Genomic DNA, 12,415 nt, shown 5'->3' on the forward strand with positions numbered 1-12,415 from the left:
CATCTGTTCCATCGAGACATCATGAGCCCTGCACCATCTGTTCCATCAAGGCATTCTCTTCATAAGTCCTGCACCATCTGTTCCATCGAGACATCATGAGCCCTGCACCACCTGTTCCATCGAGACATCCTCTTCATGAGGCATGCATCATCTGTTCCATCGAGACATCATGAGCCCTGCACCACCTGTTCCATCGAGACATCCTCTTCATGAGGCATGCATCATCTGTTCCATCGAGACATCATGAGCCCTGCACCATCTGTTCCATCGAGACATCCTCTTCATGAGGCATGCATCATCTGTTCCATTGAGACATCATGAGCCCTGCACCACCTGTTCCATCGAGACATCCTCTTCATGAGGCATGCATCATCTGTTCCATCGAGACATCATGAGCCCTGCACCATCTGTTCCATCAAGGCATTCTCTTCATAAGTCCTGCACCATCTGTTCCATCAAGACATCATGAGCCCTGCACCACCTGTTCCATCGAGACATCCTCTTCATGAGGCATGCATCATCTGTTCCATCGAGACATCATGAGCCCTGCACCATCTGTTCCATCAAGGCATTCTCTTCATAAGTCCTGCACCATCTGTTCCATCAAGACATCATGAGCCCTGCACCATCTGTTCCATCGAGACATCCTCTTCATGAGCCCTGCACCATCTATTCCATCGAGACATCATGAGCCCTGCACCATCTGTTCCATCAAGACATTATGAGCCCTGCACCACCTGTTCCATCGAGACATCCTCTTCATGAGGCATGCATCATCTGTTCCATCGAGACATCATGAGCCCTGCACCATCTGTTCCATCAAAGCATTCTCTTCATAAGTCCTGCACCATCTGTTCCATCAAGACATCATGAGCCCTGCACCATCTGTTCCATCGAGACATCATGAGCCCTGCACCATCTGTTCCATCAACACATCCTCTTCATGAGCCCTGCACCGTTTCATTGAGACATCATGAGCCCTGCACCACCTGTTCCTTCAAGACATCCTCTTTGTTAGCCCTGCACCATCTGTTCCATCGAGACATCCTCTTCATGAGCCCTGCATCCTCTGTTCCATTGAGACATCATGAGCCCTGCACCATCTGTTCCATCGAGACATCCTCTTCGTAAGCCCTGGCCTGCACCATCTGCTCCAGCGAAACATGCTCTTAATGAGCCATGCACCATCTGTTCAATCAAGACATCCTCTTCATGAGCCCTGCACCATCTGTTCCATTGAGACATCATGAGCCCTGCACCATCTGTTTCCATCAAGACATCCTCTTCATGAGCCCTGCACCATCTATTCCATCGAGACATCATGAGCCCTGCACCATCTGTTCCATCAACACATCCTCTTCATGAGCCCTGCACCGTTTCATTGAGACATCATGAGCCCTGCACCACCTGTTCCTTCAAGACATCCTCTTTGTTAGCCCTGCACCATCTGTTCCATCGAGACATCCTCTTCATGAGCCCTGCACCATCTGTTCCATTGAGACATCATGAGCCCTGCACCATCTGTTTCCATCAAGACATCCTCTTCATGAGCCCTGCACCATCTGTTCCATCGAGACATCCTCTTCGTAAGCCCTGGCCTGCACCATCTGCTCCAGCGAAACATGCTCTTAATGAGCCCTGCACCATCTGTTCAATCAAGACATCCTCTTCATGAGCCCTGCACCATCTGTTCTATTGAGACATCATGAACCCTGCACCATCTGTTCCATCAAGATACCATGAGCCCTGCACCATCTGTTCAATCAAGACATCCTCTTTATAAGCCCTGCACAATCTGTTCCATCCAGACATCCTCTTCATAAGCCCTGCACCATCTGTTCCATCAAGACATCATAAGCTCTGCACCATCTGTTCTATTGAGACATCATGACCCCTGCACTATCTGTTCCATCAAAACATCCTCTTCATGAGCCCTGCAACATCTGTTCCATCGAGACATGGTCAGGGTCAGGGTCAGGGTTTAGGGTCAGAGTTAGGGTCAGGATTAGGATTAGGGGATAGGGTTAGGGCTAGGGGGTTAGGGGTTAGGGATTAGAGTTAGGGTTGGGGTTAGGGGGTTAGGGTTTAGGGGTAGGGGTAAGCGTTAGGGTTAGGTTAGGTTGGGTTAAGGGTTAGGGTGAGGGTTAGGGGTTAGGGTGAGGGTTAGGGGTTAGGATTAGGGTTGGGGTTAGGGTTAGGGTTATGGGGTAAGGGTTAGGGTTAGAGGGTTAGGGTTAGAGGGTTAGGGTTATGGATTAGGGGTAGGGTTAGGGGGTTAGTGGGTTAGGATTAGGGGGTTAGGGTTAGGGGTTTAGGGTTATGTTTAGGGTTTAGGGGGTAGGGTTAGGGTTAGGTTGGGTTAGGGGTTAGGGTTAGGATGAGGGTTAGGGTGGGGGTTAAGGGGTTAGGGTTAGGGTTGGGGTTAGGGGGTAAGGGTTACGGTTAGAGGGTTAGGTTTAGAGGGTTAGGGTTATGAATTAGAGTTAGGGTTAGAGTTAGGGGGTTAGTGGGTTAGGGTTAGGGGGTTAGGGTTAGGGGTTTAGGGTTATGTTTAGGGTTAGGGTATGTTTAGGGTTTAGGGGTTAGGGGTAGGGGTAAGCGTTAGGGTTAGGGTTAGGTTGGGTTAGGGTTAGGATGAGAGTTAGGGTGAGGGTTAGGGGTTAGGGTTATGGTTGGGGTTAGGGGTTAGGGGGTAAGGGTTAGAGGGTTAGGGTTTAGAGGGTTAGGGTTATGGATTAGGGTTAGGGGTAGGGTTAGAGTTAGGGTTAGGGGTTAGTGGGTTAGGGGTTAGGGTTAGGGTAGGGTTAGGGGTTAGTGTTAGGTTTAGGGGTTAAGGGTTAGTGTTAGGTTTAGGGGTTGGGGTTAGGGTCAGGTTGGGTTAGGGGTTAGGGTTATGGGTAGGGGTAGGGTTAAAGGTAGGGTTAGGGGTAGGGCTAGGGTTAGGGTTATGGATTAGGGTTAGGGGGTTAGGGGTTTAGGGTTAGTGTTAGGGTTTAGGGATTATGGGTAGGGGTAGTGGTAAGCGTTAGGGTTAGGTTGGGTTAGGATGAGGGTTAGGGTGAGGGTTAGGGTTAGGGTTGGGGTTAGGGGCTAAGGGTTAGGTTTAGAGTGTTAGGGTTATGGATTAGGGTTAGGGGTAGGGTTAGGGATAGGGTTGGGGGGTTAGCGGGTTAGGGTTAGGGGTTAGGTTAGGGTTAGTGTTAGGTTTAGGAGTTAAGGGTTAGTGTTAGGTTTAGGGGTTAGGGTTTAGGCTTAGGGGTAGGGTTAGGGGTTAGGTTGGGTTAGGGGTTAGGGTTAGAGGGTAAGGGTTAGGGTTAGAGGGTTAGGTTTAGAGGGTTGGGGTTAGGGTTAGAGGTAGGGTTAGGGTCAGGGTAAGGGTCAGGGTCAGTGTTAGGGTCAGGATCATGCCCCAGTCCCCCTCTGCACCCCCCCCCCGTCCCTCTCTGCGCCCCCCCTAATTGCAGTGCTGGTTATAGCCGGGGAGAGAGCCTGGGGGGGGGGGGGGGGGGGGGCGGCGGCAATGCATTACTCCAAGAAAAAAAAATTAAATGATCCCAGGTTCCAATCTAATTCATGTTTAATGTGTGATAAAATGCTATATATAAGTAAATAAATATAAACTTTTAATGTTGAGCACCTGATTCTCAAAGTGAACATATTCCAAACACTATAATTAAAATAAAGTGATTTTTTTCTACCTTTGTTGTCTGGTGACTGTTTTTCTTATCATGCTGGCCCAGTGTCTGATTCTGCTGCTATCTGTCCTCTTAACTCCGTTTCCAGGGCTTCCTTTCCATTTATTTCTTTCCTTTCCTCCTTTCTTCTTCGTTTCTGGTCCTCAGCTTCTGCCTATTTTCTTCATCCATGTGCAGTTTTTCTCCTCTCTTCCTTTTCCCTAATCTCATCTCCTTCCTCACTCTTCCCTCCCCTCCATCCATGCCCAGCATTTCTTCTCTCTCCCCTCCTCTCCCCTGCACTCCATCCACCCATGTCCAGCGACCCTTCTCTCCCCCTGCCCTGCATGCACCCATACCCAGCGACCCTCCTCTCCCCTGCCCTCCTTGCACCCATACCCAGCGATCCTCCTCTCCCCTGCCCTGCATGCACCCATACCTAGTGACCCTCCTCTCCCCTGCATGCACCCATACCCAGTGACCCTCCTCTCCCCTGCCCTGCATACACCCATACCCAGTGACCGTCCTTTCCCCTGCCCTCCATCCACCCATGTCCAGCAGTGACCCTCCTCTCCCCTGCCCTGCATGCACCCATACCCAGTGACCCTCCTTTCCCTTGCCCTCCATCCACCCATGTCCAGTGACCCTTCTCTCCCCCTGCCCTCCATCCACCCATACCCAGTGACCCTCCTCTCCCCTGCATGCACCCAAACCCAGTGACCCTCCTCTCCCCTACCCTGCATGCACCCATACCCAGCGACCCTCCTCTCCCCTGCCCTGCATGCACCCATACCCAGTGACCCTCCTCTCCCCTGCCCTGCTTGCACCCATACCCAGCGACCCTCTTTTCCCCTCCCTGCATGCACCCATACCCAGCGACCCTCCTCTCCCCTGCCCTGCATGCACCCATACCCAATGACCCTCCTTTCCCCTGCCCTCCATCCACCCATGTCCAGTGACCCTTCTCTCCCCCTGCCCTCCATCCACCCATACCCAGTGACCCTCCTCTCCCCTGCATGCACCCAAACCCAGTGACCCTCCTCTCCCCTACCCTGCATGCACCCATACCCAGCGACCCTCCTCTCCCCTGCCCTGCATGCACCCATACCCAGTGACCCTCCTCTCCCCTGCCCTCCATGCACCCATACCCAGTGACCCTCCTTTCCCCTGCCCTCCATCCACCCATGTCCAGCAGTGACCCTCCTCTCCCCTGCCCTGCGTGCACCCAAACCCAGTGACCCTTCTCTCCCCTCCATCCACCCATACCCAGCGACTCCCTTCTCTACCCTGCCACCCCCTACCAAGGTTTTCTTCTGTGTGCATGTGGGAGTGTGCTGTCTGTCCCCTCTGCTCTCTGTCCCCTCCCCCCTCGGAGTCCTTCAGTGTTGTTTCCAGCTGTGCTGTGTTTGTGTTACAGAGATAGTGAGGGCTTCTGCTCTCTCCCCTCCCCCCTCTGAGTCCTTCACTGTTACAGAGAGAGCGATTTGATTTCGTGCTTTGCTGTGTTTTCCTTCACTGTTTGTGTTACAGAGAGAGCGATGGCGGGGCAGACACTCATGGGGTAACCGGATATCTCTCCCCCTTCACACTTCTGGCTGGAGGTTTCATTTAGAACATTGGTGGTGCCTTTTATATATAGAGATATAACACTGCATTCCAGAAAACCAAAGGAGCAAGTTCCCACATACCATCTTTATCTTTTGATGTACGCATAGGAAGAAAAATATATTAAATGCTCTGAAGTTTCAACCTGATTACTGTTTAAAAAAAAACCCAAAACATTATACTTAGAAACTCTGAATACTGAGCACCTGATTCTCAGATGGTGGCCCTTTACTAGGTGAAAACATCTCCTGCAGGAATACAGGGAGTATAACCAGCCCCTCCAAATGACACTATTTACAATTCAGAACTAATTACTACTCTCACCGATCAGATAAAAATGCTGCCAACAATAAAGGCCAACGTGCACGCAACCGCTGTTAGGTTTCTTTGCATTGCTTTTGGGTGTACCGTGATGACAGCTGAGCCGGCTTCAACGCCTTGACGTCATGCCGCCTTCCTGTTCTCACTCTTTCCTCGTTTGGTGTACGGTGATGACGGCTGAGCCGGCTTCAACGCTTTGACGTCATGCCGCCTTCCTGTTCTCACTCTTTCCTCGTTTGGTGTACGGTGGTGACGGCTAAGCCGGCTTCAACGCCTTGACGTCATGCCGCTTCCTGTTCTCACTCTTTCCTCGTTTGGTGTACGGTGATGACGGCTGAGCCGGCTTCAACGCCTTGACGTCATGCCGCTTCCTGTTCTCACTCTTCCTCGTTTGGTGTACGGTGATGACGGCTGAGCCGGCTTCAACGCCTTGACGTCATGCCGCTTCCTGTTCTCACTCTTTCCTCGTTTGGTGTACGGTGATGACGGCTGGGCCGGCTTCAACGCCTTGACGTCATGCCGTTTCCTGGTCTCACTCTTTTCTCGTTTGGTCTACGGTGATGACGGCTGAGCCGGCTTCAACGCCTTGACGTCATGCCGCCTTCCTGTTCTCTTTCCTGGTTTGGTAACCAGTATGCGCATGCGCCCGCATGACCTTTGACTGGCTTGGCGCATGTGCATTGGGGCTGTCGGAAGTAGTAGGGTTCTGCTGCTGCTGTTTCCGCTGGGGGCCATGTCGTGCAGGGCTCTCCGCAGGCTGCGAGGGGAGCAGCGGGGTCAGGAGCCCTTGGGTCCGGCGGACGGGGAGCCGGTGGACCCTGACACTGGCGGACACAGCAAGCTGAGGGCCGAGCGCGGAGTCAGTAACCTGTACGAGCTGGTGAGGAGGAGAGGCTGGAAGGGGTCAGGGGCCTGTGACTCGGGTGCTTTGGCTTCGGCACTGCTTGAGCTCTGGGGATCAACCCGTCTGGTTAAAGGGGTGAAGCCCAGCATAAGGCGCCCAGTTGTAAAGGAAAATTGATTTGTCAGTATTAAAATGGAAAGTTGGTAATCCTCCAAAACAAAGACATTTAGTAAAACAAATGTCAAGGCTTCATACAGGGTAAATTGACTTCCCCTACTTGACTGACTCTACATTTGTCCATTAGATTGTAAGCACTTTGAGCAGGGATTGTCCTTCTATGTTAAAATTGTCCAGCGCTGCGTAACCCTGGTAACGCTTTAGAAATGTTAAGTAGTAGTAAATACAGTTCCCAATGAAGGACAGTTCAAATACTTTTTTTTGTGTGGGGTCACGTCATGTAGTAGCCCCCCCCCTCCCCCATGTTTATGTGCACACATACACCAATAGCCCAATGTAATAACTTGTATTTCCATTTTGGTGTGTGGTATGTATCATGGATCCTATGGGTATGTAATATTGCTAATATTATTACTAATACTTGACATACACAGTGCTGTACATATTATATCTATCTTTCCTTACCATCCTTCCTACTCCTTAACCTTCCCTATCTCTTTTCCTTTTGTTATCCCATCTCTGCTTGCATTTACATCTAATTCACATTTTTTCAAACCTTATAACTACTCGTTTACTACAATTGTAATATTCTTCTCCAAACTCTGTAATTGTATTTACTATGTAAGCCGCATTGAGCCTGCAACATGTGGGAAAGCGCGGGGTACAAATGTAATAAATAAATAAATTATATGCAGGTACTTTCTACTACCTAGTGGGCTCACAATCTAAGTTTTTATACCTGGGGCAATGGAGGTTTAAGTGACTTGTCCAGGGTCACAAGGAGCTGCACTGAGAATTGAACACGGTTCCCCAGTCCGCTGCACTAACTGTTAGGCTGCTCCTCCGCTATGTACACTCTACAGGGTTGGTGCATGTTATTACGTAGGGCTATGAGTGCTGTCATTGCTCTTGTTGCTGCAGGACTTAAAGGATGTATAATGCAAAGAAAGAAATGTACTTTTTTAGATTTACATTTACTTTCTCCTCGCTCTTCTGTACAGATAACCAATGCAGATGACGATGTGGAGGAGAGAGCGCCAGCAGAAAGAAAAGTGGTGGGTTCTAGGACAAAAGGGCAAGGTCTGCAAGAGCATGAATGTGGAAAGCCAGAACATAATGGACACAGAGAAGAGGAGGAGGTGGCAGACCTTGAGCAAGTGGCAAATAACACACAGGTATAGGTTCTTGCTTACTCATTATTTCATTGACCTCTATCATAACTTCCCTCAGCAGTCTTTTCTCCAAGCTGAAGAGCCCTAGCCACTTTAGCCTTTCCTTATAGGGAAGTTGTCCCATCCCCTTTATGGTTTTTGTTGTTCTTCTCTGTACCTTTTCTAATTCCACTATATCTTTTTTGAGATGTGGTGACCAGAATTGAACACAATATTCAAGGTGCAGTCGCACCATGGAGCAATAAAAAGGCATTATAACGTCCTCATTTTTGTTTTCCATTCCTTTCCTAATAATACCTAACATTCTATTTGCTTTCTTAGCCACTACCGCACACTGAGTAGAGAGTTTCAACTTATTATCGATGACGCTTATATCCCTTTTCTGGTCGATAACTCCTAATGTGAAACCTTGCATTACGTAACTATAATTTGGGTTCCTCTTTCCCACATGCATCACTTTGCACTTGCTTACATTAAACATCATCTGCCATTTAGATGCCCAGTCTACCCAGTCTCTTAAGGTCCGCTTGTAATTTTTCACAATCCTCTTTTGATTTAAGAACTTTGAATAGCATTGTGTCATCAGCAAATGAGATGGGGAGCGCAGGAAGCAATGAGATCTGAAAATGAATGACTTGTGGTATTCTGTTTCTGCAGCATTTGTGGGTGGGGTTTTGGGATTTTTTTCTGCTTTACTTTCTCCTAGGTTATACTTTTTTACACTATAAATATTTTTTTCCTTCTTATAACAAATCTTTCAGCTAATATAAAAACTCTGCTGCCTTAGGCTAAGAAAGATGATGATAGTTTGACAGTGAAAAGATGATATTGTTGGTGGTGTTTGGATTAGCGAGAGAATGTGTGGATGTATTTTATAAACGTAAAGACTTTTGAAACTTCTGTAATCAGTTTCCACAGTGTTCTCTGTGCATGTTATGCATTTCTAGGAACGTATAAAAAGCATGCTGTAATATTTTTAAATTATTTTATAGTCAGATAACAAACTAAAGAAGAAAAAGAAGAGGAAGAAAAGTAAGAAACACACAGCAGGAGAACCTCAGGTACCTTTCTTGGCAGGAGATATTTTTGTGTCCTTTTTGGGTGAGTGGATAAAGGTCTTCCCAGAGCAGCAGGATATCACATGTACTTGATGGGTTACAGAGGGACATGTTCTCAGTACTGTTTTAGATCACAGGACAAAAGTTGTGGACATTAAAAAGGGGAAAAAATTATTCATACAAATGCTGTTTCCAATACATAGCTTCCCACTATTTCAGAATCTGTGGGATAGTTGTGTCCATCAACCAGCAGCTGGAGACAGAAACCTGAGCTGAGACATATTTCTCTTGGCATCCAATTTGGCTCCTCAGTATTTTCTGTCTCTAGCAGGTGGATGGACACACTTTTCAATCTCTGGTTCCAAGTTGAGCTTTGCGGGTGGCTTGAGTCTGCAGGCACAGCAAAACAGAAAAAACCTCTACAAAGGCAGCACACATAGAAGAAGAAGTAAAGGCTGGCCAAAACACAATCCACCTCAGGAAATTTTTTTTTTTTAACTTTAAATTTTTATTGAAGTTTTATAAGAGCACTACAAAGATCAGTTGTAATATGCAACCAGGAAAACCATGAACTGTCTAATATTCACCCTAATACAGAACCAAACCCCCAACAATCCCACCCGATTCCCCCCCATACTGTATTACTCTGCAAAATTTTTAAGCACTCCATAGTCTCTTCAGAGCACTCATCCCTTTCCTATGTAAACCTCCCAGTACCCACCCAACTCTTGTCCCACCCTTCTAATACCTGGTCTCATTAATTATCCCTCAATAACAGGTCAAGGTGTACCCATTCTTCAGCAGATGAATCATATCGCCCAAGTCTGTGATTTGTTAATTTATCTAAGTTCCCCAGAAGGGGACCCCTGGGGAACCCCACTATCCTTTTTTTTTTTTTCCCCTGCTGGTCATCCCTCTCGTTATGCACCCAAGTATCCTTCTGGCTTTGACATTCTGTCACAGTATGTGCAGAACTAACCCCTTTTGGAGAAATTGCCCCCAAGGGAAACTCTAGTTAACACGATGGAAGTACTAAAGTGGGCAATAGCAGTAAATTTGAGAGACTGAGATCATACGCCACCTACCCTGGTCTAGGAATGAGTTTTCGTTCCTGTCACAGGAGAAGCAAAACTAACTCATATGGAGACATTACCCGAGAGGAACCATTGTGAATAGCAATCAAGGGGCTATATTCAGCTTAACCTACTACTACTACTTAACATTTCTAGAGCGCTACTAGGGTTATGCAGCGCTGTACAAATTAACAAATAAGGACAGTCCCTGCTTGGAAGAGCTTACAATCTAAAGGACGAAATGTCAAGTTGGGGTAGTTAAGATGGACTTAACTGATGGACTCATGTTCGATGATGGAGAGTGGAATCTCAATCTAGTTCAATCTTTCTTAAAAATTGTTTAATAGAGATGGGTAATGAACTGAATAGACATTCCTCAGCTTCCTCAAAATACTTACCCCTAAGTATGAGATAGTGGAGAAGTGCTATTGGAGAGGGTAATGAGCTTGAATCTATTTGCTAGAGGGGGCTGGAACACCCCTCTGCTTTACTAGCTGTTACCCCCCCCCCCCCCCCCCCCCCCCTTCACCCATGACTACCCAACCTTCTAGTTCATTGTGGGTTAGCTGGATCCAGTGTCGCTTCTGCTTCGAACAGTGAGTAGAGGAAGGAGAAGCCCACAGGGATTGGCAGCCTGCACAGTGGAGGAGTAGCCTAGTGGTTAGTGCAGTGGACTTTGATCCTGGGGAACTGAGTTCGATTCCCACTGCAGCTCCTTGTGACTCTGGACAAGTTACTTAACCCTCCATTGCCCCTGGTACAAAATAAGCACCTGAATATATGTAAACCGTTTTGAATGTAGTTGCAAAAACCTCAGAAAGGCTGAATATCAAGTCCCATTTCTCTTTCCCTTGTCACTCAGATGTCAACCGTGCAGAAAGGCAGAAAGCAGGGAATGCTGAGCTCTGCTGGTTCTGTCTCCTGAGCTGGTCACAGTGTATTTTAAACCTGTAAAATTGCCAAATGGAGGAGAGTAGATAGACTAGGGCGGGGAGGGGGGTTGGGAAGGGAAGCAGGGAACGCAAACCATAATTCTAAAAACGCTGAATAATAGCTAACACAATGATGGCTAGAGAGATTGGGGCGGTATGTACTGTTTATCGTGCATTGCCTGACCAGGTGACACCTTCTGAATTGAACATAGATTAGCTGTAAAGAGACGGAAGGGAGGGGGGTGGGGAAATATGAAAACAAGAGGATGGTTTGTTGGATGTTTATGTATGTTGAGCAAACGTAGTGTTGAAGTTGCATACACTGAACTACGTACTCTGTTATGATTATTTCATCTTCATTAAAAATGTTGGAAATTAAACCTGTAAAATTGCCTTTATTAAATCTTAAAGTGTGTTTCTCTAGTTTGGCCAGCAGGTGGTACATGTTTTATGTTAAAGCTGTTATAGGAAAGTGAATACCCTCTTTTAGTTTCACTCAGTAAGATGTGAATCTACAGTTCTTTGAGCAGTATACTTTTAAAACTTGTTGACTGGGCTCTGATTGACCTGGAGTTTGAAATTCCCCAGCTGTTGCTCTCTGTTGCTTCAATTTCAGCCTGGGAGAAAAGAGAGAGAGCTCTTTGCTGAAGCTCCGTAAAAAAAAAAACAGTTCTATTCGATAACTGACGAAGAGCTATATGCCCTGATCTTCCCAGGTACTTTCTAGGAAGTAAACAAATGTTTAGCTAGTGTTATAATTAATCCATATTTCAGTTACCTGTTATTGTTTGCTGATTGCACTTCTTTTGGTTTATTGTTCAGTTTTTAAAGGCAATAAGCATTCGTTTTCAGTTTATTGCCTCTGCCTGTCTGGACTGATAAAAAATCCTAGTGGTTTGTGTATTGGGTCTGTGAGTGCTTTCTGGGAACTGTGGGACCACTGGGAGAGTGTGGGGATAATTTGAGAGCAGGAGACTCTCCCAGAGGCGGTTGTGACCCAGTCGGTGGGAGGAGGGTACTAGTGTAGAGTACAAGCAGCAGGTGCAGGCGGACTTGAGCTGTGCTGGGGCTAGTCCCTCTAAGTGGCTGCAGAATAACACCAGTCGGGTAGCTAGGCATTTTGTGACAGGAGGTTAGGGGCAATAAGCAGTGCTAAATTCTGTTGGGCCAGTGCCGTAGTGGCTCATTCTATGAAATATTGTGCACACTCTCGGGATATTGTGGAGCTGACAAGTTACACCTTATAATGTTAATTCAACACAGAGCTTGCTATTCCCTTCCAGCAAACATCTACTTATGTGGTAACAACAGGGGTAGACAAAGATGGGATAAAGCTATGCCTTGATGGAGCCAATTTGTTGAGAATTTAATTTCTAATGAACTGGGTGCCTGGTTGATTTCTTTTAGGGAGATGTGACTGTGGAAGATATTGATAGCATTCTGGAGAAGATTGAAAGTAGTAGTGGTCTGTTATTCCAGTCTCGGAGCTCTTCAAATACGGACTGCAGGCCACTTCTCTACGTTGAACACAGGTTAGTAATTTAGAAAATGAGGGCAGA

At 47.2% G+C, this 12,415-nt stretch overlaps 1 protein-coding gene across 1 annotated transcript in view; it reads left to right on the forward strand.

Annotated features, from left to right (window-relative positions):
* Positions 1-6,278: 6,278 nt before the first annotated feature.
* Positions 6,279-12,415, forward strand: part of TCF25 (transcription factor 25) — a 66,886-nt gene continuing 60,749 nt past the window's right edge. The window contains exons 1-4 of the mRNA XM_030204618.1: positions 6,279-6,480; positions 7,623-7,796; positions 8,786-8,854; positions 12,264-12,388. Coding sequence (XP_030060478.1) covers positions 6,334-6,480; positions 7,623-7,796; positions 8,786-8,854; positions 12,264-12,388 — 515 coding nt within the window. The 5' untranslated portion in view covers positions 6,279-6,333. The remainder of the gene's footprint in view (positions 6,481-7,622; positions 7,797-8,785; positions 8,855-12,263; positions 12,389-12,415) is intronic.

The sequence above is a fragment of the Microcaecilia unicolor genome, chromosome 5 (genome assembly GCF_901765095.1).
Source record: "Microcaecilia unicolor chromosome 5, aMicUni1.1, whole genome shotgun sequence".
Taxonomy (NCBI): Eukaryota; Metazoa; Chordata; class Amphibia; order Gymnophiona; family Siphonopidae; genus Microcaecilia; species Microcaecilia unicolor.